Genomic DNA, 27,253 nt, shown 5'->3' with positions numbered 1-27,253 from the left:
CATATTGCATGCATGCATGCCTTCCTCAACTTATTGTTTCATGTTTTGGGCCGTCGTCAGCTGTTTTCACGGCCCCCTCCCCTCCCATAAGCCACTCAGCTGTCAGAGTCTCCTGTCCTGGTGGTCACTGACAGCTGGGTTAGCTAGCCGGACACATTCCTTTGTGATGCTGTCTATGTGCCAACTGTAATGTTTCTGATCTCTTCCTAAACTTCTCTCACTGTAGAGGACACAGTGTGGGAAGCTCACAGGCAAACCAACCAAGCAGACAGATTGTGTGATTGATAGGCAGTGGCAGTGGCATGCGAGTATGCGGACAATCTTGTGTGACAGGATTTCCAGGGCATGCCCCCACTAGCTTTAGCAAACGTTGTCCCGCATGGCACTGAAAAATAGGCATTTTTTTAAGGTTAAATCTTTACCTACCGGTTAGGCCATAACAATACATTACCATAACATTAACCTAACTTGTCATACTGTAACAGCTCAGGTGGGCAGACTGGGCACTAGGGACATCTGGGCACCTTGATGTAAAATTGGCTATTGTGTCCAAAATGTAAAAAGAAAAAAAAAGTTTTTGAAGTTATAGTAAGTATACATGATCATTACATGCTTACACATTCGATATTTAACGTCTAATATATCTACAATTGCTACAAATTGCCATTCAAAAGTCATTCTGGGGCATAAACAAGAAGTTGAAATTCATACAGGATGTAACTTTGAATTCAAAACACTTGTTAATTAACATGTTAGACAGACATGTTAGGAAGGAATTGTTATTCTTGCACACCTTATTCAAAAGGCCTCGAAGATCCAAGTGGAAAAAATACGATCACTATTTTCAGTCTTTATATGAAAAATTATGAACGATGACAACGATCCAATCCAACACAATGCAAAAGTGCAGACTGAACTACAAGAATGAATTCATTCCATCCTCCATCATCAAGATTATATGGTGTGTGATTATAGTAGAATAGCAGTACTATATGATGGGGAAGATATTGTGGTTTGATAATATTGTAATGCATGGACTATTGTCTCTGAACATATGAAATTAAGTAGGTTTATTATGCATACTTAATTAGGTATCTAGCTTTATCTTATTTACGTACAATCTATGTCCCAGTCCATGACCATGATGGCTGTATTTCTATGTTGTTGACAAGTGCGTTCAACAAGACTTGTCTAATTAATGTCTAATGCAGTGGCTTTGTGCCCAAAGACATATCCTTATCTGACTGATCTGATCTGATCTTATCCCTCTACTACTACTACTATTACTACTACTACTACTACAACAATACACAAAACTGTCTGGCAAATGATTTGTTCTCTTGTTGATGAACATGTCTGTATTGACCAAGTGATGTTTCCGTTATTAGTGTGGTTGGTGGACTAATAACGTATAACCAGACTATAGTACTTGTCTTGACTTTATTCCATCTTCCATCGTCTTCTAAGTACTTTTTTTTTTTTTCTCCCAAAGTTTTGGTGGCACACACTTGTTGGGCCATTATGTCAAATCGACCGGTTTCATCTGGACACACACCTGCATTTTGCTAAGAGATAGGTTATGTAGTTTAATTTATAAAAATGTATTTGTGAATACATTTTCTCCATTGACTTTAATTAAATATATAATATATATATAATATAATATATATGTTTTTCCCAGATATGGATTTGATGTCTGACATCATCATGTCTGACATTATAGACCATGTCTGATGATGTCAGAGATGACTGACATCATAGATGTCTGACATCATAGACCACATGAGACTGACACAGTATTTCCATATATGTGCATTCCCAAAGGGGCTTAATATTGATGACATCAGGGATCTCCATATACTGTATGGGCATGAAAGGGACATGGACGGAATGGTCAGCACAGTTCAAATAGGGATAAAGAGTGACAGATCCCGTCTTGGCAACCTCCCATCTTTCTAGTTTCACTTGTTCAGTCAGTTTAAAAGGGACGTAATCTTTACAATTAAAAGAACCCAACCTTATTATTTGTGGCTGCTGGTTCTTTGTTAAATGTGTTTGTTAGGGGGCTCTCAGGGGTTATAGTACAGTTGGTGCTAGGGCTTTGCGATTTACACTGTGGGGAAGATACTATTAGCAAAGCCATTACCTTGGCTATGGCTCTGGCATGTGGGCTGACAAAAGGCCTCTCTTTGTTCCTGCAGGGATTTCAGGATGCATTGTACCTCGCCCTTTATGTTATCGATTCCTACTTGCAGGACAGCAACTTGCTAAATTTGATTCACTGCATATATATTGATAATGCTGCAGGAAATGTATCTTGTTAGTTTGGTTGCCCCTGCAGGGCAACTAGACTATATAGTACTTGTCCGACTTTATTCCATCCATCCATCTTCCATCCCCTCCTAGATAAACCTTTTTTTGCTGCGCTGCTCCTCCCACAGTTTTGGTGGCACAAACTTGGGCTATATGTCAAATCGACTGGCTTCATCGGGAATTTTGCTAAGAGATACATCATAAAGTAATTCACACTAATTCACAAATACATTATAAATATAACGTATTTGTGAATTAGTTTTCTCCATTGACTTAAATTAAAAAATAAACTTTTCCTAAATATGACTGACATGACCGTATGTCTGATATCATAGACCCCATGAGAATGACACAGTATGTCCATATACAGTATGGGCATTCCAAGATATGGGCTTAATATTGATGACATAAGGGATCTCCATATGGGCATGAAAGTGACAAGGACTGTCACAGAGGTCTCCATATATTGCCATTAATTTATTAGTGAATTAATTGTCCCCATAAACTTCAATAGTAAGACAGAAATAATTTGCAAGTCGTGTGACTTAATTGCATCTTTCTAGTCAGTGCGACTGCGAATCTAACAACCTTAATCAGAATGCGTACCAGCCTGGGAAGCCTGCTGGCCTACCAGTCCAGGCTTATACCACATAGGCTCTGCTGCCTTGACAGTGTGTCGCAGGTTCGAATCCCGATCCGGACGAAGAAGATCGGGATTTTCTTTTAATTAATAAATATATATATATATAGCTGATAAACTTTATTTTTGTTTTGATCCAATGCTGCACTAAGTGAAGAAAAAAAATTATATCCATGGATACTGTAATTTAAATACAAAAAAACAACACGTGAATGTGTTTTTTTTTTTTTTGTAATGCTTTGCCGAAAGATCGGATCGGGAGCAAAAATGTGTGATCGGTATCGGGATCCGAACGCGATCGGGACATCCCTAGTTTCCCTACCTAGAACGGTGCTACTTCCGCCGGGAGAATTTCACTGGAAGTTGTCTTTTTTCGACCAATCACAGTGCGGTGTTGCTGAAAATCTATTCCCCGCAGAAACATTTTCTGTTCTCCCACACACCTTCGTCCTTTCTGCTCGGAGTGCTCGCACAGTAAGCAGCAAACATGGATTCTACCAACGTTACATGTTTCTACTAGACGTTTACCTTTCTACTAAAGAGCGAGTTAACTTATGAGCTGGTCAATGGAGCTATGTTTTGTTTCACCGGGGAATGTAAACAGACTGCAACGCATGATGCAACTTCCGTTAACCGCAGCACTTCCACCACTTCCGGTTTATACAGGGTCATGCCATTCACATCGCATATTGTGGCCAGGGTGATAAAAGCCCCAAAACAAATCTTAAAAAAAAAAGTGTAAAAAAGTGTACCAGCCACTAGTTTGTCTGCCCGTTTGGAACTCTGTCTCCAACTGTCCATCATCTGCCCGTTTGGAACTCTGTGTCCAACTGTCCATCATCAGTTGTTCAATTGTCAGGGCCGTGTTTTTTCTTTTTTTGAAAGTGAATAAGTGATAGAGATGTCTTATATATTTTTTTCTCTTGTTTCTGTCTATTTCTCACCTCAAATGTTTTCACATACATATTGTAGTTACTGTTTGAAATTATTTTCTTGGTGGCCTACTGGCAGAGTACACAATAATTATTTTTACTCTAATTTTACGCTAATCGGTGTAATAGTTGTAGACCCCCCCCCCCCCCCCCCCCCCCCACACACACACACACACAGACCATGGATGAATTACATCATGAATTTTCACTGAAATTATTTTATGATGGATTTTTTTTCTGTACACAACAGGAGATAAAAGTATTTTCTGATTTTGCTCAATCTATATTGCTCAAATAAATAATCATGTTTTTGTCTCCTGAAGAGTTGTTTCCTTGGTTGTTTTCATTAGTACCCGGTATCTTTTTTTTTTTTTTTTTTTTTTTTCATCAGTAGGGTGAAATCAAACAAACTTCTTGGATCTTTATTTAGGATGAGATGTTGGACATTTCAGTTACGGGACAGCCATTAACAGCTAGCGTTCACTTTTGTTCATTATTAATCGCCCAGCTTCAGTTGCATTTTCGGTTCAAAGATGGCGATAATCAGCATGATGCAGAAACCCAGCAATATGCCAGCATTCTGCAGCAGACAGAAGCCACTCTGACCTCTAAAGCCTTGGTCTCTAGCATCTCTATGTATTATATCTGGTAGCATGTCCACCAGGGCCACATAGAGAAAAAGTCCAGCTGTGAAAGGAAAGATCCATACGACTATGTTCTCATAGTAGTGTCCAATAGCAATGCCAATGGCCATGCCCACATAGGCAAGCATGGCCGACAACAGATTGTAGATGATAGCCTGGCGCGCACTCATACCCGCCTTCAACAGCACCGCAAAGTCACCAAGTTCATGAGGCAGTTCATGGCAGAAGACAGCTAGAGAGGTACTGAGACCACTGGTCAAGCCATCACTAAAAGCAGCGCCTATTGCCAGGCCATCAGTGAAGTTGTGCAGGCCATCTCCCATGAGAACCATCCAGGCTAGAGTGGCGATCCCAGCCTGTTGGATGTGCTCCTGGGAGTAGTGATGCCTGTGTGGCTGGTGGTGGTGGTTCAGTATGTGGTTGTATTGACGTTGATGCGTGGCCCCCCCGGCGGCGCTCTCACAGTCATCCACCAGAACTGGGGGATGACTGGGGGTCACGGAAATGTCGACTGGCAGCGGGTGGGGCAGAGCCCGCATCTCCTGACCCTCTTCACCGATGCCCATTCTGTCACAGGTCACTGAGGGGTCATCGTTGTTGTGGTTCTTGTGATAGTACATCTTTCCCAGAGTCAGCAAGTGTTCCATGAGCAACATGGAGTTGATTCCTGCCAACACCATCAGACCCTTCCACACCCCGTCAAGACACTGCTCCTCATGCTCTTCATGGACACTGTGACGGTGGTGGTGGTGGTGGTGACCACCTTGGGAATGGGGGATGAGGTGAAGCAAAGCGTCCCCACAGAGGGTGCCCACTGCCAACGCAACCAGGAAGCTGAGAAGGAATTTGAAGGAGGTGCGGTTCAACTTCATCAGAGGGATGAGGAATACCCCAAGCAGAGATGCAAGACTGATCACTGTGACGGACACAATGCCACCCACCCATGCTGTGGTGGCATTTTTTGGGGGGTGGTCATGGTCGCCGTGGTCATGGTCGCCGTGGCCGTGGTCATGGTCGCCGTGGCCGTGGTCATGGTCGCCGTGGCCGTGGTCATGGTCATGGTCGCCGTGGCCGTGGTCATGGTCATGGTCGTGGTCATGGTCGGTGTTGTTGCACTTGCCATGTTGATCCGGATGGTGATTGCCAAAGTAAGCATGGCTACTTTCTTCGCCCGGCTGCTCGTCGTAATGTTGAACCATGGCCGTCCTGATGCTGTCCAGATCGGCACTGTGTAGTAGACGCTCCAGGCCTGCCAGAGACATGCTACCGTTCTCACCGTACTGGTGGAATATGGCCTCTAGATGTTGTTTTTGAGAGGGTTCTGCTCTCTGGCTGTGTACCACAACGGAAAGAATCCACAGCACAGCCAGACAGGTTCTCCATGTCCTCTTACCATCCATCATCATTCTGATGTGGTGTCCTTTTTGAGTGGTGCAAACAGCTCCCACTATGTGTCTTATTCTGTTGATCAGCGTTAAGAATGTTGTAATTAAACCTGCTTAGTGGAAAATAATAACTTCTATCTTCTCCTGGATGGGAACGGTTCAGATTCCTTCGAGACCTGCCTTTTAAAGGCCAAATTAATCACCACTGCAACGTCATGACACGTCATGGCACATGCCTTTATATAGCTTTTGTACACATTCATGTTGCCAAGCACACAAAGCCACCAAATGCAAACAGATCAGGCAGAGGAACAGCTGTTATGTTATTATGACATATTTACATCATGTGGACATTTTTACACTGGGGGTATGTAGGGCAGTACCTCACCTCCACCAGGGGTGGCACTATGGTGCAAGATTATCTGAACGTTATGGCAAAATATATTTTATTCTAGATAAGTGCCTGTCGGGCACCTACTGTATCTGCTCGGTAGCGTTGCAAGGTGGGAATGCATGCCGCACCTGGTTATGAAAAAAACCTGTTGTACCCTACCCATTGCACGTTGTCTGTCTGGGCATAAAAGGCACACACACTTTTATGCCCATATATAGAGATCCCTGATGTCATGATCTGGTTTCTGGACCAGAACCGACGGTGATAGTGACAGAATAGGCATTGGTGAAGAGGGGCAGGTGATGCCGCCACCGTGTCAGTCGCCTTTGCTGTGACCGAACAGTCCTGTCAGTGTGTACACAGGGGATGACTGCGAGAACAAGTATCACTAACAAGTTCCATAACACAGTGAGGAGTAGAGCACTGCTGCGGGACTGCGCTCAACTCTACCTAGTGGACACGTCGTCCCCACTGCGTTAATACCAGATAAAGCTTAAAGAATACTGTTTATTTCACGACTTTGAAAGCAGATTTTCACAACTTGGCAATTTTCTGAATCATTAATGTCGCTGGTTGCTTAAAACATAATTGTTTGATGGGAGTGGGATATAGGGTTGGTGGCTGGGGAGAGAATACCTCACAAAATTTGTGTGCACTCACTGCCGTCTTTTATATTTTACTGTGTGTAGCAGAGAGGCACTCTGTCTGGAAGGACGGTGGACTGTCTGTTGAGACTAATCAGCATACACCCAGTCATGCTCTTACTGTAGCATGCTCTTTTATTGATATCGTGACGTGTCTCTCCAGTGAGTATGATTAATTAGATTTGGTATAAATTTCCTTAAGAAGTACTCAGCTTTCTCTGTCTGGGTGTGCTCTTAAGATGTGTTCATTAATCAGTGGATGAAACTATGTGAGAGTAGATATTTTTATGTGCATATTTCCATTGGTTATGCTCTTAAGGAAAAAATGTAAACAGGCCTTTACTGTGATGGGTTATTGTTTTTAGCCCACAAGATGCCACTATATCACAAACATTTTCTTTTGTCCTGACCTGAATAGATAAGCTAGGCTCGATTTGGGTATTCTTTTGCTCAGAGGTGTTAATAGCTCTATCAACAGCAGATTTTGTTGTTTTTAAAAGGTGCAGAAATTGGCATCTGTCGGGAATTGTGGTTCCCTGTGGATGTACTTCTTGGCTTAGACATAAGGTTAATCCTTAATGAGAGAAGGTGGTGTTAATCATGGTGTACCCTGCAAAGCCTGCGGGCTGGTGTTCAATAAGGCTTAATGGATCCTATCCTCAGCACAGTTTGAATAATTTGGAGCTTGTATAAGAAAGTAATATAAGTGTGAAAAATTATTGCCTAAGTGATTAATAGAATTTGATGTGCTAATGGTTGCCCAGACTTATTAGACTACAATCAATGGCAATGAGCTCTGTAACTTCTTATTTTCACAGTTTTTACAGTACAAAAGCTCAGCTCTTTGAAAATAAAAAAATCATAGATCACACCTATCATTTACCAGTAAGACTCCCTAATCGGGAGATAAGCGACCGTCAGGTCAGCCTGATGGTGGCGCTATATGGGACAGATCCATGTTGATGACATAAGTGTAGACATAGTGTGTACCGATTTGTGTGATTTTAGGGCAAAATCTGTAGGAGCAGTGTCCAAAAATGTGTTTTGCAAGAATCGGCCTCATGGTGGCGCTAGAAGAGGGGCATGTGAGAAATGAGGGGTGGGGTCTCGGCGTTGCCTTGGCGGACGAATAGGTACCGGGCCCGGCTCTCCCGGACGCTCCTAGCCCGAGTTACGGCATTTTATGTGAGCTGCAGTGGAGGGGGTCCTCCACTGGGGGCGCCACCACTTTTGCATCCGTTGTGGAGCAGCAGGAGTTGGTGGTCCCCGGGAATTCCCAGTGAGCAGCCCGGTTGGGGTGGTCATTTGGTCATTTTTGCACATTTTGGATTTTTTTTACATCTGGGGGTCCCCCAGGGACATGGGGGTCCCTGGAGCTCCGGGGGTCCTTGGAGGTTGTAGTTTGGCAGGCAAGGAACGTGTGTGCATAATTTGGCATGGATCGGGGCAACGGTTGCGGAGATATGAGCAGGGCAAGAGTGTGACGTGTGAGGTGTGACAGACAGACGGACGGACGGACGGACGGACGGACGGAGTTACACTTTGTGGTGGTTTTGATAGTAAGTGCGACCTGACGGTCGCAATTAACCTGCCCGCAGCAATGCATGGCAGGGTAAACTAAAAGTGAAATATTCAACACAGAATAAACATGTGAAAACAAGTTTAGGCTTAGAGTAGTTTACAGGTGGTACTGAATTGACAAACCGGTTAAATTAGAAATGTGTTGCACATTTTAGACTGTGGACCTAATGTGTGCTGTTAGTTGTAACTTATCTCAAACCCTCCTAACTCCATATTTTCATATATATATATATATATATATATATATATATATATATATATATATTTTTTTTTTTTTTTTTTTTGGTGGCGCAAAAACTGGTCACAACTCAGCCCTGGCCTGGATCTGCGCTCTGAGGAGAACACTTTTCTAGTTACTTGCACCAGCAGAGCAGAGCACGCAAGTAGGGTGATGATAGCTGTCTGTGGGTATGTGGGTAGGAGGGTAACCAATCCGTTCGCCCTCCCGGCCGTTCCCCCTAATTATTTCCCTGCCGACCTCATGCTCAGCGCGCTGACTGCTCGTTGGGGTGTTTTTTTTTTTTTTTAACTCTTTATTTCTCAATAATTTTACATTTTTCAACAATATAAACAATAAGACAATAAGCAAGACAGATATAAAAGTAGATCAAAAATAAGATTGGGGTGTTTTTTGTATACTTGTATAATTAGTTTTACTAAGGATAAGATGAGAAATACGTTTAGGGTTAGACAGTTTAGAGCAGGGGTCCCCAAACTTTTTCCAGTGAGGGCCACATAACTTTTCCCTTCTCTGATGGGGGGCCAGGGTCAGTTTGTAACAGAAAAAGTGTGATGATCGCAGGGGTGCCTATCGCAGGGGTTCAACGCGTCTGGTGACTGGGAACATTCCGACAGTGACTTCTTATTGTCGGAGTGGCAACACTTCCATCACAGCATTAAAGACATCTTTCTTCTCGGGACACACCTCCTCCACAACAACATTCAAACATTTCTTGACAAACTCTCCCTCAGTGAAAGGTTTACCGCCGCTTGCGATCAGCTGAGCAACACGGAAACTGGCCTGAACTGACGATTGGTTCAGCTGAGTTTGGCGTACAAATGTAGTCTGCTGAGCTAACAGTCCACTTTTTAGCTTTGAGAGTTTGTCTGCTCGCATTTGGCCTTGCAAGCTATCATACTTGTCTTTGTGACGGGATTCATAATGTCGGCGCCACCGTGTCTTGACAGATGAGACAAACAGCCTTTTCTTTGCATTGAACAAAAGAATAATCGTGTGTCCACTGCTTAAATACCCTGCATTCTGAATCAATTTTTCTCTTAGTCTTACCCAACCTTTTTGCCATTATTCCGTTCTGGGGGGCTCACGTTCACGTTCTATGACTGGGGCAAAGTGAGGTTGTAGTAGCAACATTTTTTTTTTATCATAGATGTCGACATCATAGACCACATGAGACTGACACAGTATGTCCATATATGGGCATTCCAAGATATGGGCATAATATTGATGACATCAGAGATCTCCATATATAGGAATAAAAGGGACAAGGACGGACAGATACAGAGATATTTGCAAGCGTGACTCGCGTCACGGCAACCACACTTGCAATTCCCAATTGTTGTTGTTACATTGTTGCTCATTCCATTTGTTTCAAAGATGGATGTTTTACTGGGTCTGGACTCTGGAGGGGCTACTTGGGGTGCTCATAAGGTTGTCCCGAGCATTGAAAGTTGTTGAACGCACCTTTTTGCCTGTTGGTCACATGATTCAGAAGTTTCGTTATGCCTTGTGGCAATTTCTCACAGATGTGCTGCGTGAAAAGTTGTTCTCAGTTAAATATGCATGCTTCGTATTAGCCTGTCAGACCATAGCATTGAACTATAGGGTTGTCTAGGCTTGTCTATCGTTAGCGATCGAGGGAGATGAACAGAACCACTGAGTATTACAGATAATCACTTTGTTGAGGCTGTGTTGGCTAATCTAGATCACATTCTCTGTATCTGTATGAAATTGTTTTTTTTTTCCCAGCAGGGAAATGGAACACAATCTTTATTGTAAAGATTTTATTTGAAGTGGTAGTTTAGATTTGTATCAGCATGTAGCACTGTGGTCAAGGACAAATTGCCAATGGTTTGTTAAGACTTTTTATGAATTGAATCTTGTCTTGATAACTAATGCTTATTACAGTCATAATAATAATTATAAACAGAATGATTTACTAATGAGCATGCTCTGTGAACTGTTTGTTTGCAAATATTGCCTGTCTGTTTTTATCTTTGAGACAGCAGATGGTGATACACCTACATAGTCTGCAGTCTTTCATTTGACCAGCCAATGCTCTGCTCCCGTTGCCAAATAGGACAGACAGTCCAGTATCCCCTGCAGCCGATGGTAATATTAGCTTCCTCTGGAATAGTCATCTCCAGGACTCCGTTAAACATTACTGGAAAATATTGTCAAGTTCGGACAGTTTGAACCAGTTCAGTCACAGTTAAAAGTATAGTCTAGTCTAGTCATTATCGTCTATAAATCTCCCTCTAGATTTTCTATCTCACCAGCTCACACTCTTGTGAACATGCTTTAACTCTAAGATTAATATTTTATTCAAATCCTTGATGGACGATGATGTCAAATATTAATGGGTTGATGTACTTTGGTTAGCTAATGTGTTGACGGAGACAGAGAAAAAAGGCCATATTGGGCCTTTAGTTCGCATCAGAGGTACTTGTTAAATATTTGGGGCATTTAGTAGGGCTGGATGACATGGACAAAATCAAATATCACAATATTTTTGACCAAGTACCTGTATCGTCAATCATTTTGTATCGTGACGATTTTATTTATATTTTTCAGAAACTGAAAGAAACTGTGAAAATAGCAGATCTACAAGCTCACAGTGTGTTGTGATGTGTGCTTGTAGACTGGCTATTTTATGAGCTATTAAAACCAACCAGAAAAAGACAAACACATGTCGATATCCAAATCCCTGAGGATTTCTAGTCTCATATCGATATAATAATTGATTATAGCCCAAGCATTTAGCCTCTATACCTGTTCTGGATAAAATATGTATAAATGTACTCCAAACTGCACTGTAGGTCATCGACGTTGCAATGTACACATGTGTAATAATCACATTACGCTCCAGGGGTTGACACTAAGGTCTCAGAGGCACTTGCCCATCGGGCAAGTACAGGTCATGTTCTACTTGCCCGAAGGTAATGCCCACTTGCCCGAAAAGTAAATCGTCCATTAAAAAATGATAGGTACGATAAAATGTCATACCTCAATACCTCCAAAACCAAATACTTTAGCTATGATTGAATATGTCTATGGTTTGGGTTAGGGTTAGGGTTAGCACTAACCCTAACCCATAACACTTGTTATTTTATATTTTTAAATGTAGCAACAGTAAAAACAGCACATTATAGGTAAATAGTGCTCTTATTTTACATTCCACAGACCAGAAGACACAGTGCACTGGCCACGTTCAGGTGTTTAGACAGATATCTCGTGTTGTGTTTATAGACATTTGTGTCCCCTCTCAAATGAGCACTTGCCCTGTCGGGCAACCTGAAAGCCAACTTCACCTGCCCTGACGTTTTATTTACCTGCCGGGGGCAGGTGGGCAAGCCTTAGTGTCAATGCCTGCGATCATTAGGCTGAAACACTGCATTACATAAAAGTTAACTTGATACCATTTGAATTGCCCTTACGTGGCAAACCCGATTGACAATTCACTCAACGCATGTATAACGGCTTGTGAAGACTGGATGCACAGTGCTTTTTTACTGTAGTTTTACCAAACTCTATCCACCTGTTTCCGCGGGAGTTTACTGGAGATTATTTGGACCTGTTTGGACCACACTTCCGGTTTAACAGCAGACATACAAGCTCACGTCGCGTCGCAGATGCAACCATTGTGAGCTTGTAAATCACACTCGGCTGCGGTGCCGGAAGCTCGGTACAGCGTCTGCACAATGCACTATGGGGCGTTGGAAAGTCGTGGCTAGACAGTGAGGACATATTTCATGACTATCCATTCCACTATGCGTAGGAATGGCTTTTGGTAAAGGGTAAATTCATTTGATCCAAAGCGCTTTACAATGTACATCTTATTCGCTCATTCTCACACATCCACACCAATCATTAGGTAACCACCTGCTCATCTGGAGTGTCTTGCTCAAGGACACTAACCCAGGCCAGGGTAAGCCGGGGATGGCTGCTGTACCACCTGAGCCACTGCAGCCCCTAAATCATCCAACCTAGTTTCTCAGTATTGAAACTACTTGTATTAATGAGACAATTTATGTGGCAATATGTCTGTTGAACATGGTTGTTTTAAACAAAGCCATTGCTAATGCATCTCAAGAGCCAATGCTGATCTGTGACATAGATACTGTTCTGTTTGTCTTTTAACACGCCTGTCTCTCATCATCCCTCTTGTGCTGTAGTTGGCTGAGTACCGGCAGAGGAAAGCCCACGCAGACAGCCAGAAGAAACAGAAGAAGAAGAAAAGGAAGCCACCAGGGGAGGAGTCGGAGGGAGATTCACCCGGCGGGGTGAAGGTGGAGCAAGACCAGCCTGCAGGGGAGAAAATATCTGGGGGAGGAATACATGGAGTAGAGGATCCACCCACCACAGAGTTTACCTTCTCCAGAACCCTGTGGGGCGGCGAGACGGTCAAGCATGACCAAACCTACACCATAGAGGTAATAGTTGCATAGTGCAGTGTTTCTCAATCTTTTTTTGCTTGAGTGCCCCTTTCCCTGATTTCTGAATCCAAGTACCCCCTTTACCCGGCAACATCATTTTGCTTATAAAACTGTAATTAAAATGTAAATAAATAGTGGTATATGATGCTAGTTCAAGAATATAAAATCACAAATAAGAAACATAGTGAAAGAGTTTCAAACGGTTTTCATGTCAATAACTTCAATACATTTAAACAACTTTAAAACACATCCCTGGTACCATGTAATTTGTCTTAGCAATTCAGGCTCATAAAGTTTCCATCCATTTGTCATCATTAAACATAACGGTACATGTTTTTCATCCTCCTAATTCAATTGTAGTCAATTATTTAAGTAACTATGAACAATATCAGCATGATTTATACTTTTTGGGGGGCAATTTCTGAGTACCCCCTGCAGTACCTCCGTGTGCCCCTTTTGACCACACAATAAATAGTGTAAAAGCGATAGGCTTATAGGCTCCACTCTATGCTATGAGAGCTGCTAGGTTCTGCTGGGGAAACTGGACAACAGGGGCATTTGTGCCTAATAGACTCCATGGACAGTCTTTTTGGATCAATATAAGTAGGAAAATTAGCCTAGAAGTGATTTAGGGCGGAGTTGTCCTTTAAGGCACGCCTGATACTGAACACAGTAGTATTGTTGTGGCACATAACTAAGTACTAGGCATGCAGACTTCACCTTTTGGAATCTAAAAGAATTCACCCACAGTATGTGATTTGTGCAGATTAGAAGAGAAATATATTTATTTTTAGCCCTGAATGACCATAGTTACACAGCAATGGGCTGTGACCAGTGTGGATACTGTAGGCTGTTAAATGTTGTGTTGGCTACAGTAATTATATTGATTTGATAACTTTATAGCTAACTTAGTGCTGTTGGCTGACATTAGTAATACAATTGACCAAATACTAAGTCTATTAGTAAACTTATTCCAGACTTGAAACAGACTATTGTGACAATTCATATTTTAATTAATATCAGCAGAGATCCACACTAAGTCTCTTCTCAGAATGAGTGAATATGGTAGAAGATTATGCATTGGTAGGTGCAAGTGCAGGTTGAGCTGGTCATGGCTGAAATTTAGGTTAAAGGACAAGTTCCTTCTGTTGAATATTTTCAAGAAAATACATAAAAAGGTCATCGAAGGTGCATTCTCCGACACAACATAATATACTATGTACGACAAGAATGTTTAATAAGTGGCTGATCTACAAGCTCACATGAGCAAATAAACAAAACTTCTACATTTTTTAAATTGATTTCAAGATTTTGCACAAGTCGGGCTCTGCTGTGCAGTGTGCATCACTTTTCAATGCAGAGAATCGAGTTATCTTCACATCATCCTATACTTCCTCGTCCCGTAGAATTCTGTCAGTAGGTCTAATCGCCTACAATTCCAGTACTTAACTATTCCAATTCGTATCACTTATAAGACTTTCCACTTTTGTAATTAAAATATATCCAAAAGCATTTACATTACTTCCGTTACTAGAGGGTTGTTATAATGTGCAGTACTGAAGCTAAATACTTTATGTTCAATCCCATTCAGTAGTTTCCTTTCAATACCACAGCAAAGCCTGTGTCTTTACCCCAAAATCACTTGGGGTACCAGTTACCATGGAAACAGGCCGTTGCCTCTAAACAAGGAGAGCTACTGTACCATGGTCTGCGTGACTGATACTTGTGGCCCTGTCGCACCCAACAACAGACCTGAAAGCTGATTGAATAAAGGGATGTTTTCATATGTGGTTCATTTTGTCTGGGACCCATGCTCACTCTCTAATTCAAAATAGGTTTAGGACATCTTATAAGAGTAGCCTTGCTACATAGCTGGTTGCTGAACTGTATGACTGCTACTATCATTTATTTCCTCCCATAAGTCTGTGAGACTACAAGGCCCTCAAGGAAAAACAACCCCGCCGGCTGCCGCTTCTATAAGTGACTTTGTGTTTGTAACCTGAACGCTTACCCCAAAACAACTTAACTTTTTGAGCGGACCACTCGCCCCCATCGGCAGACCACTTTGCCTGCAGTGGTGACATAGAAATAGACATCACACATTTTGCTAGATATCGCCTTATAATAGAAAAGAAAAAACAAATGCAAATCTATGTTAATAGGAGATTGTACACCGAACATAATTACTCAAAATAAGAAAGTGGGAGTAACAATAACATTAAACAGCATATTCAGTCTTTGAAATGTCCAGTCCTTTTAATTGGTGCATTCATTTTCCCATGCCACTCACTCGTGATCTATTCTCCTTGCAAATGCATTCACAAAATGAATGTGCTTAGACATGCGCATGCATGCATATTACAGGTCTAGCATGGTGACAAAAGATTAATGATCAATGGTATTCATCTGAAAAACAAGAAGGGGGCTCGCAACTCACTTTTAAAATGCTCCAAATGTATTCACAGCAGCATCTTAATCACAAGAGGACAAATTCCTAGTCCTCTTATGGGTATAATCAATCCATCTCCCCCCATGTTTTCTATTTATTTTCCTCAGGTTAGCGGTGATCCTTCTAATTACACTCATTAACACAAACAGGAGGCACAGTGCACCACTCACACACATTTCAAATAAAAACACACACACATGCACATACTGGTCAGCACTGCATAGAGCACACTGCATGCACATGTGCATGTACACACAGGGGCCCCACACAGGTCCCCATCTGCAACTGATAAGCAATTGATTAGAACATAATACAGGACCACAGTCCCACTTAAAAAGACAATAAGGGACTCGGGAGCATAAGGCAGTAGGGAGTCGGTAATAAGGGAGCAAAATAAACTATGACTAATACTTTGAACAACTCTTGCATCCTTCTTGGCCATCAGTGTAACTTTATTCTAGATATTTAAGAGGCTAGGTCAGTGTGAGTCAATAACTTATTTCACCACGTGAGAATTGAGATATTTACTTTCTTGACACTACATTCACAATAGTATCTGTTCTTAAACCATTTAAATTTGGCCAGAGGCTTGAATCGGTTTTCTTGTTCTTTATGTTCTGTCCACTGATGCCCCTGAGCAGCAAGACGTTGCTGTGGAAACACCACTGCTTCAAAGTTTTCCCCTTGGAAGTCCTGTTATGTTATTTCCAAGACTCTTTTTCAGACTGTGCTTTGACTGTGATATAACAGTTATTGTGTGTGTTATGGCTCATTATACATTTCTCCCTGCCTCTCTCTCCGTCTCAAGTCGAACACAGACAGGAACATAATGCGTTTCATAAAGCAGGAATTGCATATCAAACGCAAAACTCTGCAAATGTCCAGACAGGTAAATGAGTTGACTATATAAGAATTCTACTAAAATGTTGTCAAAGAAAATATATAAAAAAGTAGAGAAACCACTTAAAAAAATACTTGTTCAAATATTAGGTTAATATTTGGATATTGGGCTACGTTATTAGACTTAGTAAGATAGAATAACCTCAAGGCTCACAAATGATAACAGTCTCCAGAAGGAAAATCTGACAGTTCTTTCCCTACCTGGCCCGGTGGCTTTTCAAAAAGATTTGATCCAGAAATTAGCCTTTCAAAGGCCTGTAATAAAGACTGTCATTACTCAAGAAGTAGGAAAAAAACAACCGTTGAGGAAAAATAGGTTAGTCTCACATTTGATATTCAATGCAGCAGTGTCTGTTTAATGTAGGCCAACAAGACCAGACACTGTTTCATGATGTTATAACTACTGAACAAGATGACAAACATGAAAGCTACAGCAAATTCAGTTGTGGGATGGGGGTGGCCCTTAATAACCAATCAACAAAATAAGTCAAAATCGTACAAATATTTGTATTTTCTTGCTTTATTATCGTGATTTTGCCCTGCTAGTGGTGGGGTTTTTAGGGAAGCAATTTTTGTATCCGTCCGTCCATCCATCCAACACCAATTAGGTCTCGAAAACCACTCGCTTTGCACCAGGGGTTGAACCCTCAAGATACAAGAATTCAAGGAGGTTTATTTGTCACTGACTCTTACAAGTATATGCAGTGAAATGTTGGTGTGACATGCTCTGCAGACTACTGACAATATATACAAGATATAATAAAATTGGGTATAATACATAAAACTAAAGTAAAGGATTATAAGTAAAATGTGTACACAATGTAAGTCTAGTACATTTCTAATATACTGTGGACTGCTGATTTTGGTGATGCCATCCTTTCATCTAGCACCAACCTTAGGCCAAACGTTCTGATTGCATAAAAGATATCTCAAGTAGTTTTGAACAAAATGCCTCAAATCATGAACGCAGAATACAATTTCTGTGAAATTAGCACGCACATTAATTCCCACTAGGTCGAGAAACAAATGCCAGCCTTTTCACATTGGCCTGTTATAGCCCCACCAGCAGATTGACTTTTGCAAAACAATTTATGAAACAAAATCCCTCAAATCATGAATGCAGCGTCCGATTGCTGTGAAAGGTGAAGAAGAGAAGACATGGCACTCTTTTCACGTTAGCCTATTATGCCACCACCAGGAGGAGGCCACAATAACTGACCTGGCGGAGACCTGTGCTCGGAAGAGCACTTTTTCTAGTTTTTTAATCAATCCACTTGGTTGAACACTTGTTTGGGTATGAGTCACGTTTCCCTGTGCAATGCCAATGATATTCTTTCACTCTCTTCTGTTGCAGCCGGAGAGTGAGGTGTCCACCACAGCTGAAGATTATTCCTCTGAGGTAAGACAAGCTTTCTGAAGTTACAGTATGAATCACACTAATGTGATGCCTGATCATGTGCTGTGGGTGGTCAAGAGTATCCAGGTTTCAAATACTACTACATTCATTTACTTCATTTAATGTATCAGTCCTCCACTCTCTAATGGAGGACTGTAATTGCGCGTAGGGCCCACGCGTGGAGGCTTCTCCGGAGCTCCTTCGCGTTGAGACGCACCAGTTGTCATGCCACGGACCGCCCGAGCGCACACCTTTACTTCCGGAGTAATTGGTGATATCAGTTGATTTCACTTTTGGTTCTCTGTGTTTCTATTTGATAAAACATTTAAATTAAGTTAAGTATATATATTAAACTTCAATATACAAAAAAAGGGTTAATTATACAGTGAACAAGCAAGTAAAGTAAAAAATAAAATACACATAAACCAAACCTCAACCACTAACACCCTGTAATAAAATAAAAAATCATTGCGTGTCATGTTATGATGCTCTGTTAGCTTGTAGATCTGCTATTTTTAAAAAATCTTAAAAGGTTAAAACTTGTTGCATATTTGCCAATACCAATATCGTCGTAAATGGCCAATTTATCAGACAAACTGATATCGATACAAAGAACTAATTCGCGACATATTTTCGACAAGCTCTTTTTGCTATTTCTGAATTTAAAAAAATGTAATTAAATGAACAGATTGGAGGTTTCCAGGAACGATATATTATGAATTATGATGATGCTTGTCAACATGTTATGCTATTACTTCCAATTGATGTATAACTGTTATTATTTGACACAAAGTTTTAACTACTTTTCTATATCCATCTCTACAGTCAGAACCCAGAATTAAGTGTAACAGTATTTCCTCTTAAATTCTAAATATATTGATATGACTATAATTTCATGTTTAAGGTTGTTGAACTTAACACAATACACAATGTTTCTGACTAAATCAATTCTGACACAAATGTTTTAACTGCGATGACATGACCCTTTTGGCTGCTATTATAATTCTAAATAAGTTCAAAAGGAAATAAAATGTGGTTTTAATAAGTATAGCACATGTGCTGATTCCAACAAAATCAGCATCATATTATTGAAGATCATAGCTGCAAACATTGAATTATAAAGTAAAGAATTTCCAACATAGATATGTGAATCTTAGCCTTTCACTGACATTATTGTGACTTAACAGGTAAATGGTTGCCATGAGATGTCTGAGAGCCAAATGAAGTCTTCCAAGGATTTTGTCTGGGTACAGTACATTAATGAAGCTAACCGCAAAACCAATCAATGCTACACTCGATTCTGCTTTTGTCTTTTTTTCATTTCTGGTTGTCACTAGACAGTCACCTATTAACCCCACTAATCAAATCCCTTTTATTCTTTACTGCTTCTTGGGATTTCACTGTCTGCTTGCATACTGGCTATAGAGCTGCAGTTAAAAAAATATTTTCATAATTGATTAATCTAATGATAATCTTTTCAGTCTTTTTGAATGATCTGTTTGATTACATTAGACCATGACGGCTAAATAAAATAAAATAGTACAAATGATGACAATTGTTGATACAAATCTTAAAATGTCTTAATTATGTTTACTAAGCAGTCCAAAACAAATTCAGCGTTTGATTTCATGTTGAGGAACAAGGACAAGCATTCACATTTCAATGACATGTAAATAGCACTAGACATTTCTACAAGATACATCACTAAACTATAGACCATATTCACACGACGGCCATTTTTTTCCTATGCAAAATGCTAACATTGCTGCAGAGTGAATATTACTCCTAAAATGTAATTTGATAAAATGTTCCATCAGTTATCAATTATTCAATTAATAATTTCACCCCCAAGTAGGGCTGTCACGATTATGACATTTTACATGATGATTAATTGTCACTCAAATAATTGCGATTAATGATTTAATTGTGTTTTTTGTCGTTGACAATTACATTTCTGTTTGGCTTGTTGGCTTTGAGGTTCCACATGGCAGATATGACAGATAACCTACACAGAAATTACTGACTTTATACTTAAAAAAGAACATTGGTAGTGGAAATAGGCGAACTACATAACAAGCTCACAACACGTCGCATCGCGAGGCGTTGTGAGCTTGAAGATCTACGATTTCCACTATTTTTGAAAATGTTTGAAATTACATATGAACATTTTTCAACATGGAAACGATTATGACGATTATGACAAAATAATTGCGATTATGTAATAATTGTGAATTTGTGACAGGCCTACACCCAAGTGAGTATAATGTGAAAAAACTATAAGACTATGGAAATGACAACAAAATTGCCTTTTTGACAGACTAGCTGTCTTTATTAAGGTCGGTCTGTCTGTGTGTCTGTCTTTGTGCCTGTTTGTCCGTATTTCTTGTGCACACTGGCAGTATATTTTCCACCTGTATTTTATACTTTTTGAAAATGTAATTTTCATGATTGAAAGTAAATGGGGTTTGAGTGGGGCTGAAACATGAAGTCCCAGATCAACAACGGAGGCGTGCTGTTCCCGTGTGGATCCCAAGAACCACATGATTAGATTCTTTAACAAGTGGTGTAGAAGAGCCTTGTGACTGTGCAGGGCGCTGTGACCTTTCAGAGGTGTAAATTAGCAAAAAGGGCTGAAGGAGTACAGTCTGAGAAAAGGAGAGGACATGAGTGAAGAGGCTGGAGGAACAATGAACTGTTCTATTTGGTTAGGTAACGGTGTTACAGGAAAGAAAGACCTTGTTCTAATGTGTTAAGATGCAAATAATCATAGTGTCAAAAAGAGATGAAGCTCACTCAAGTTGCTGATAATCAAGGGCTCAATATTTAAAATGTGAATTTGTTACAAAAACAACACTTTTTGTCAAATTATGGGTGGTGTAGAGTAAAAAAAAAAAAAGAACTTGCCTACCACAAAGGATTCAGTTGTTGGCAGCAGGGTCTGTCTTGGCCTGGTTCTTGGCAAACACAATAGCCAAATTCTATTACTGAAACGTTCATCCTGGCATCCTCCACTCGTGTAGTTAGCTCATCAGTTCATCCATCCATCTTCAATCGCTTATCCGGAATCGGGTCGCGGGTAGAGACTTACAGAGTTCCTTATCCTTATCCTCGTGCCTTAGCCTTTTTTTTTTCTTTATTTTTTTTTTTACAATTCTTTTAGTGTATATCACATACTCAAATGTTTATAATGCAGGCGTAATTTGTGGGAAAAAACTGTGGGAGGTATACAGGTGTTTTCATAAAAAATAAAGTCATGAAATTAACTGCTTCAACTGCTTTGATCAATTTTATTTAGAGATACTGTATATCGTTCGCATTTCAGTATCTCTTCCAATTGAAATAAATGGAATGAATAAATCTAGATTTTTCTTTTTAAGTAAACAAAAAATAGACTCATACATACGCTTAATAATGCCTGGTCGCTGTGGCTTAGTCTGGAAAGCATGCATTGCAACCCGCTTGTTAAAAGGTTTATAAAGATACCGAGATGCTTTAGAATGAATGTCAAAACCAATTGTTATACTATTTGCTCCTTCTTACTAATCCTCCATCAGCTTGTTGCTGTGTCATTCTTTCCTGGATCTTGTCCAAGTACGGATCAAGTGCTTGAAGCCCACTTTTGTGATTTGTCATAATGCTTGCTTTTTCCACCTACCCAGGAGGAGGTGGAGTCACTGCAGCAGGTGGCAAAGGGAGGCAGACTGCAGGATATGGCTGATGCTCTGGCTGCTAAAACACAGGCTGTGGAGGAGCTCAGTCAAGAGCTGGAGGCAATCAGGGCTGTCTTTGGCAACGAAGGAGTGCAACAGGTGACTGTTTTATGTCCAAATCTGCTATTCCTTTCTCTACTTGGTGCCTTAAACATACGGTGGGCTTTCTGATGAGTAATTCTCTGCGTCTATAACACTGCTAATGAGAGCAGATGGAATAGATGTGTGGAAATGGTTCACATTCCATCGTTCTCATTCATGTGTTTTTGTACCACAAACAGTACATTATGAGTTGTCTAAAAATGGCTATTTATGCATTTTTCATTTGTACAGTAGTACCCTTTTTGGACATTTTCCAGTTGTTTTAACTCATTGAATGCCCTAATTGAGGTCTGGAAACCTCAAAATAAAAAATAATAAAATTGATGCCATAAGACCTTTAATTATTATCTCCTTTCTGTTCCATCGCACAGTAGCAATAGCATTTGTCTATACATTGGATAGTATTGTTTGACTGTATTCTGCTCTTACAGCTGCAGGACTTTGAGGCTGCCCTGAAGCAGCGAGATGGTATCATTACCCAGCTTACTGCCAATCTACAGCAAGCTCGCCAGGAGAAGGACGACATTATGAGAGAATTCCTAGAGTTGACGGAACAAAGCCAGAAACTTCACATTCAGTTCCAGCAGGTGGGAACTTGGTTCCGCAGTATATTCCGTCCTTTATACCAATTCAATTAGTTGTTGAGTGTGCAAACTCTCACATTATAGACTGGACATGTTTTGAATTGTCGTCATACTGGATTGTGACTGTCTTTTGATCTGATCTGACAATAAAAGCTGCAGGCAGGTGAGACGCTGAGGAACACTAGCCACAGCAGCACGGCAGCTGATCTCCTCCAGGCCCGGCAGCAGATTGTCCAGTACCAACAGCAGCTAGAGGAAATGAGTGCCCAGGTCAGAGTTCATCAGGAGAGGAATGACGATCAGCTGCTGCAGATCAGTCAGCTTACGCACACAGTCAATGAGAGGGAGTTGGTGAGTTGGCCACCTACAGTATGTTTGTGTTTGATAGACTTTGTATACTGGATAATGCTCCCATGAACATGTATTCTAATGCCACCAGCAAAGTGACGGGAATCCACTGCTCACTTCAAACTGTGTTTGATTTTTATTTTATTGGTGCTTTTTATTATAAGTGATTAAGTCTGATTTATGTGTTTTTCTTTTTAGGCGGGGAGAAGATCAGAAGAATCATTTGCACAAAAATCGAATGAAAAAGACCTGCTGATTGCCGAACAAAAAAGTGTGATGTTGGAGTACGAGCAGTCCTTAAAAGAATTGAGAACAGAGCTTGCACTGGCTGGCAGAGTCAGCGAAGCATCATTTACACAAACACTGAATGAGAAAGAGCTGCTGATTTCGGAGCAAAATGCAATAATTACAGATCACGAGAGGTCACTGAACCTTCTCAGGGAGGAACTTTCCCAGGTGGGGAGGAGTTCACAAGAATCTGTTGCACAACATTTGGAAAAGAAAGATCAACTCATCGCGGAGCAGGAGCGAGTAATTTCAGAACATGAAAGCTCTCTGAGCCAGCTTAAAGAAGAGTTGGAGTCGTCGCAGAGAAGCTTAAATGACCTCACCCAGCAAATGTCTTCAAAGGAGCTTGAGCTTGAAAGACACCGAGATGAGTTTGAAAGCACCAGTGTTAAGTTAGAAGGCTACAAAAGTGAATTGGAGAGTTGTAAGGTGGAATTGGAGAAAGGGCAAATAGAGTTGGAAAGCTGCAGGGGCGAACTCGCAACCTCCAGACAAAAGGAGAAGCTTTCATCTAATGAGATAATGCAGCTCATGGGTACAGTAGAAGACCTTCAGAAACAATGTCACCAGGGAAGCCTATCTGAAAGTGACAACCTCCAAAGGATGGAGAATGAATCTGCCCAGAAACTTGAACTTCTTAGGTCAGAGTTAGATGAGATGTATGGCCAGCAAATTGTCCAGATGAAGCAGGAGCTTAATTCGCGACATGCAGCAGTAGTTGAGCAAATGACTGAGCAACACCAGGTTGAACTTGAACATCTGAAAACCCAGCTGCAATCGGAGAGTCCTTCAGTTAGCACTGATGTGGTGGATGAACTCAATGCCAAGGTTGAGGAACTTGAAGAGAGGCTAAAGCAGTCCCAAGCAATGCATAAGAATGCAAATCATGAGCTGAGCCAGGTAGCTCAGGAGAAGCTCAACCTGCAGGCCCGGGTCGACGAACTTCTCCATGACCTCCACTCTGCGAAAGATAAAATGGAACAGAGCCTTGTCTCTCAGGGAAGCCAACAGAGTGAACTGCAGCAACTTCAGGACACTATTGATGATCTGAGAGGCCTGCTGGCTGCTGCTAAGGAAAACGCAGAAGAGGCAGAGGCAAAACATGAATCGGAGACAACCAACTACAAGATCAAGTTGGAGATGCTTGAGAGGGAGAAAGATGCCGTGCTTGACCGCATGGCTCAGTCACAGGAAGCAGAGCTGGAGAAACTGAGAACACAGCTTCTTTTTAGCCACGAAGAGGAGCTCACTCTTCTCAGGGAAGACCTGCAGAGGGAGAGCTTCCTCAATGCAGAAAACCTCCTCAATGAAGCCTCTATCAAAAACGAGCGAGCCTTGGAAGAGCTACGTGTTGGTTATGAAGAACAACTGCGTTTGTTGGGAGGAGAGAAAGCAGACTTTCTCTCTGAGCGAGATGAGCTGTTACACCAAATACTTGCACTGAAAGAAGACTTGAATCAAGCGTTGCACAGTTCCAAAGCAAATGAGCTTGTCCTGCAGCTCCAAGAACTTCAGTTTGAGATTGAAGAACTGAGAAAGGGAGGAGATAAAACGGTTCAAATGGAGCAGGAAATCCAGACACTACTGAGAAAGATAGAATTACTAGAAACCCATAAAAAAGAGAAAGATGAGTACTGGGAGAACAAATGGAAGGAGCAGGAATCTGAAAAGGAGACAATGACGCAATCTAACAATGCTATTAAATTAGAATTGGATTCGCAAAATAAGAAAATTGAATTTCTCACCGCAGAGAACAATCAAATGCAGAAACAAGTGGTTGAGTTGAAAGAGGAAATAGAAAAGCAAAGGACTACTTTCTCTTTTGCAGAAAAGAACTTTGAGGTGAACTATCAGGAGCTTAAGGAGGAATATTCGTGCCTTGTTGAGGTAAAGAGACAGTTAGAAGAGAAGATACTCAAAGAGACACTTGAGTTTGAGGCGAAAATCTCCAGCCTCCAGTCTCACATTCGTGGGTTGGAGGAGAGCAGTAAGTCTATGGATACAGACAGCAGACTTCTGATAGAAAAAGATACTACTGAATTGATGGAGAAGCTTGACATAGTTTTGAGTGAGAAACAAAGCCTAACTGTGAAGCTCTCTGAAGTATTAGAGCAGCTGACTGTCACCGAGGGCAAACTGACACAAGTGGAAAGAGAACTGATGAAAGTCAAACAAGACAACAAGACGGCCATGACTCAAAAACAAAGTATGGAGAGGGAACTGGAAAGCCGGCAGGAGACCTTGAGCTTGCAGATGCGAGGGCAAGATGCCCAAAGCAAGGCTAAACAATCAACAGCTCAAGCCTGCACTATTAAAGACCATCACCTCCAGATTGAACCTCTGCATAGGGAGATAGAGACTCTTCGTACCCTTTTATCGTCGGCTGAAGTTGAGCGAGACACCATCAGGCATGCCCTGGAGGAGCAAAGGCTTAAGCAGACGACTTCCTCTCCAGCAACAACAGCAGCCCAGCATTCAGCGGAGGGACCTGTTGAAGGACGATCCTCCCTTCAGAAGCCCTCAGGGTCAAGCAAACGCAGGAGACGGCAGAGAACAACGAAGCCAGAGCACAAATCTGGCACTGCGCAATCAGACAGCAGAGAAGAGAGGGAAGGGGAGGAGGAAGAGGAGCCAGTACTGGAGGAGGGGGAGAAGGCTAGACGCGCTGCAGAGCCGGCGATGCAGGCTCAGATGAAGAGCCAGGTTACGTCGCATTCACAGCAGAGGGCCAGAAAGGAGGGCTCCACTGACGGCTACCAGGGAGACGGAGGCAGAGACCACATCAACAACAGAGTAAGTACTCACAGGCACCTACTGCAGCACTGAAACAGCCCTCACTGGTTTTTCTTCTTGGCTTTTCATTTGTGTGAAATATAGAATCACACGTTTGAATGACACATTTAATAGAGGTTTTTTTCAAAAGATGTTCAAACTGCAGTATGTTCAAACTGCATATGTGATAATGTAATACAGCTGTAATTGAGTACAAATGTTTCAGTCATAATCAACATAATCAACATGTGTAGAATAATTATTTTCTCACTTCCAGTGATCCAGTCTGTATTTATAGATGCTGATCATTTGTAGACTGCATTCATACTGTAGCCTAAATGAGTATTTAACAGAGGAGCATATGCACAAGATATAGCAGAGATATTGTAACACTCAAATGTTTTCATCTGTAGTGAGTAATGTTCTTGATTACAAATTGCCTGTGCAGTGTGCACTTTAATGCTTGGAGGCTTGCTCTCATAGGTACCATTCAGCATCGTAGTGCCCGACAGTGTGCTTATTGCTCATGAGATATCACGACGGTTCTCTCTTCGGGTGAAGTGGGGATTGAGTGGGAGCTTTATTCTGATGAGAATAATACGTATGCAGTCTGCACACATACTGCTAAAGCATCAAGAGTCAATTCAAAATGCAGCTTATTCCTGCCATCAGAAACCATTATGCAATATTTATGTATATTTATTTTCATTACATTTTATTCACTGTCAAAAGTAAAATGATTTCTTCTTTTAAATGGCTAGGAAAAAGATGAATCTCTCATTCTTTTGATAGTTGAATGAAATGTCACCATCTTGCAGAAATGTGTACATTGTAGTTTCTTTCCATCCTGCAGGGAGTAAAGGGTTTGAGGTGAGCGGTTTTACCCCAGTCACTCCTGTGTATCAACCACCTGTAACTTAAAGGATTGTGCCTCAATAGGACAATGCCAAAAGAAATACTGTCTTTGTCTGCCATTTCACACCAGTGTCCCTCATTGTTTACACCTCCTGGGGTGGACCGTTAAACAGGCTAGACATGGGTGTGGGACCGGGTAATAATCAGATTTTTGTGGTCTGATAATCTGGGCGAGATTTTTTTTTCCAGAAATGCAATTTTTATATAATTTCAAAGTTGCTTTTATGGCATACAGTTAATTGTCAACTAACTTTACCACATAGATTTGAATAAACAGGAGATCCTGTGGTCTTGAATCAGTTTTGCACAATATATAGCATCTTTCTTAATACATTTAGTTTACACTTTGTCCAGAATTATAATTACTGATGTTATTCTGATATATAGTAGTATACTCTCATACACCCAAAGAAGCCATTACAACATAATCACACATTGCATTTTTTAAATATAATTCACAAGGCGTGGAGTGTACATATGAAATTGGCTGATTGGCTTCTTGGACCATTGGGACATAATTCATAGATCTGAGGTCGGAAAATGTATTTCAGACTCGTTACACGACCAGCCACAGCATGTCTC

The 27,253-nt window shown here is 41.1% G+C and overlaps 1 protein-coding gene across 4 annotated transcripts in view; it reads left to right on the top strand.

The window, feature by feature from the left end:
- akap9 (A kinase (PRKA) anchor protein 9) overlaps nt 1-27,253 on the top strand; it is a 102,043-nt gene that overhangs the window by 304 nt on the left and 74,486 nt on the right. For all 4 annotated transcript variants that reach the window (XM_080734459.1, XM_080734458.1, XM_080734457.1 and 1 more), the window contains exons 2-8: nt 12,947-13,204; nt 17,911-17,955; nt 19,140-19,199; nt 21,612-21,761; nt 22,196-22,351; nt 22,502-22,699; nt 22,895-25,777. In XM_080734459.1, coding sequence (XP_080590585.1) covers nt 12,947-13,204; nt 17,911-17,955; nt 19,140-19,199; nt 21,612-21,761; nt 22,196-22,351; nt 22,502-22,699; nt 22,895-25,777 — 3,750 coding nt within the window. The remainder of the gene's footprint in view (nt 1-12,946; nt 13,205-17,910; nt 17,956-19,139; nt 19,200-21,611; nt 21,762-22,195; nt 22,352-22,501; nt 22,700-22,894; nt 25,778-27,253) is intronic.

The sequence above is a fragment of the Nannobrachium achirus genome, assembly GCF_963921795.1.
Source record: "Nannobrachium achirus genome assembly, chromosome: 10".
Taxonomy (NCBI): Eukaryota; Metazoa; Chordata; class Actinopteri; order Myctophiformes; family Myctophidae; genus Nannobrachium; species Nannobrachium achirus.
Note: the sequence above shows the minus strand (reverse complement) of the source record. Positions and strands in the feature narration are given on the sequence as shown.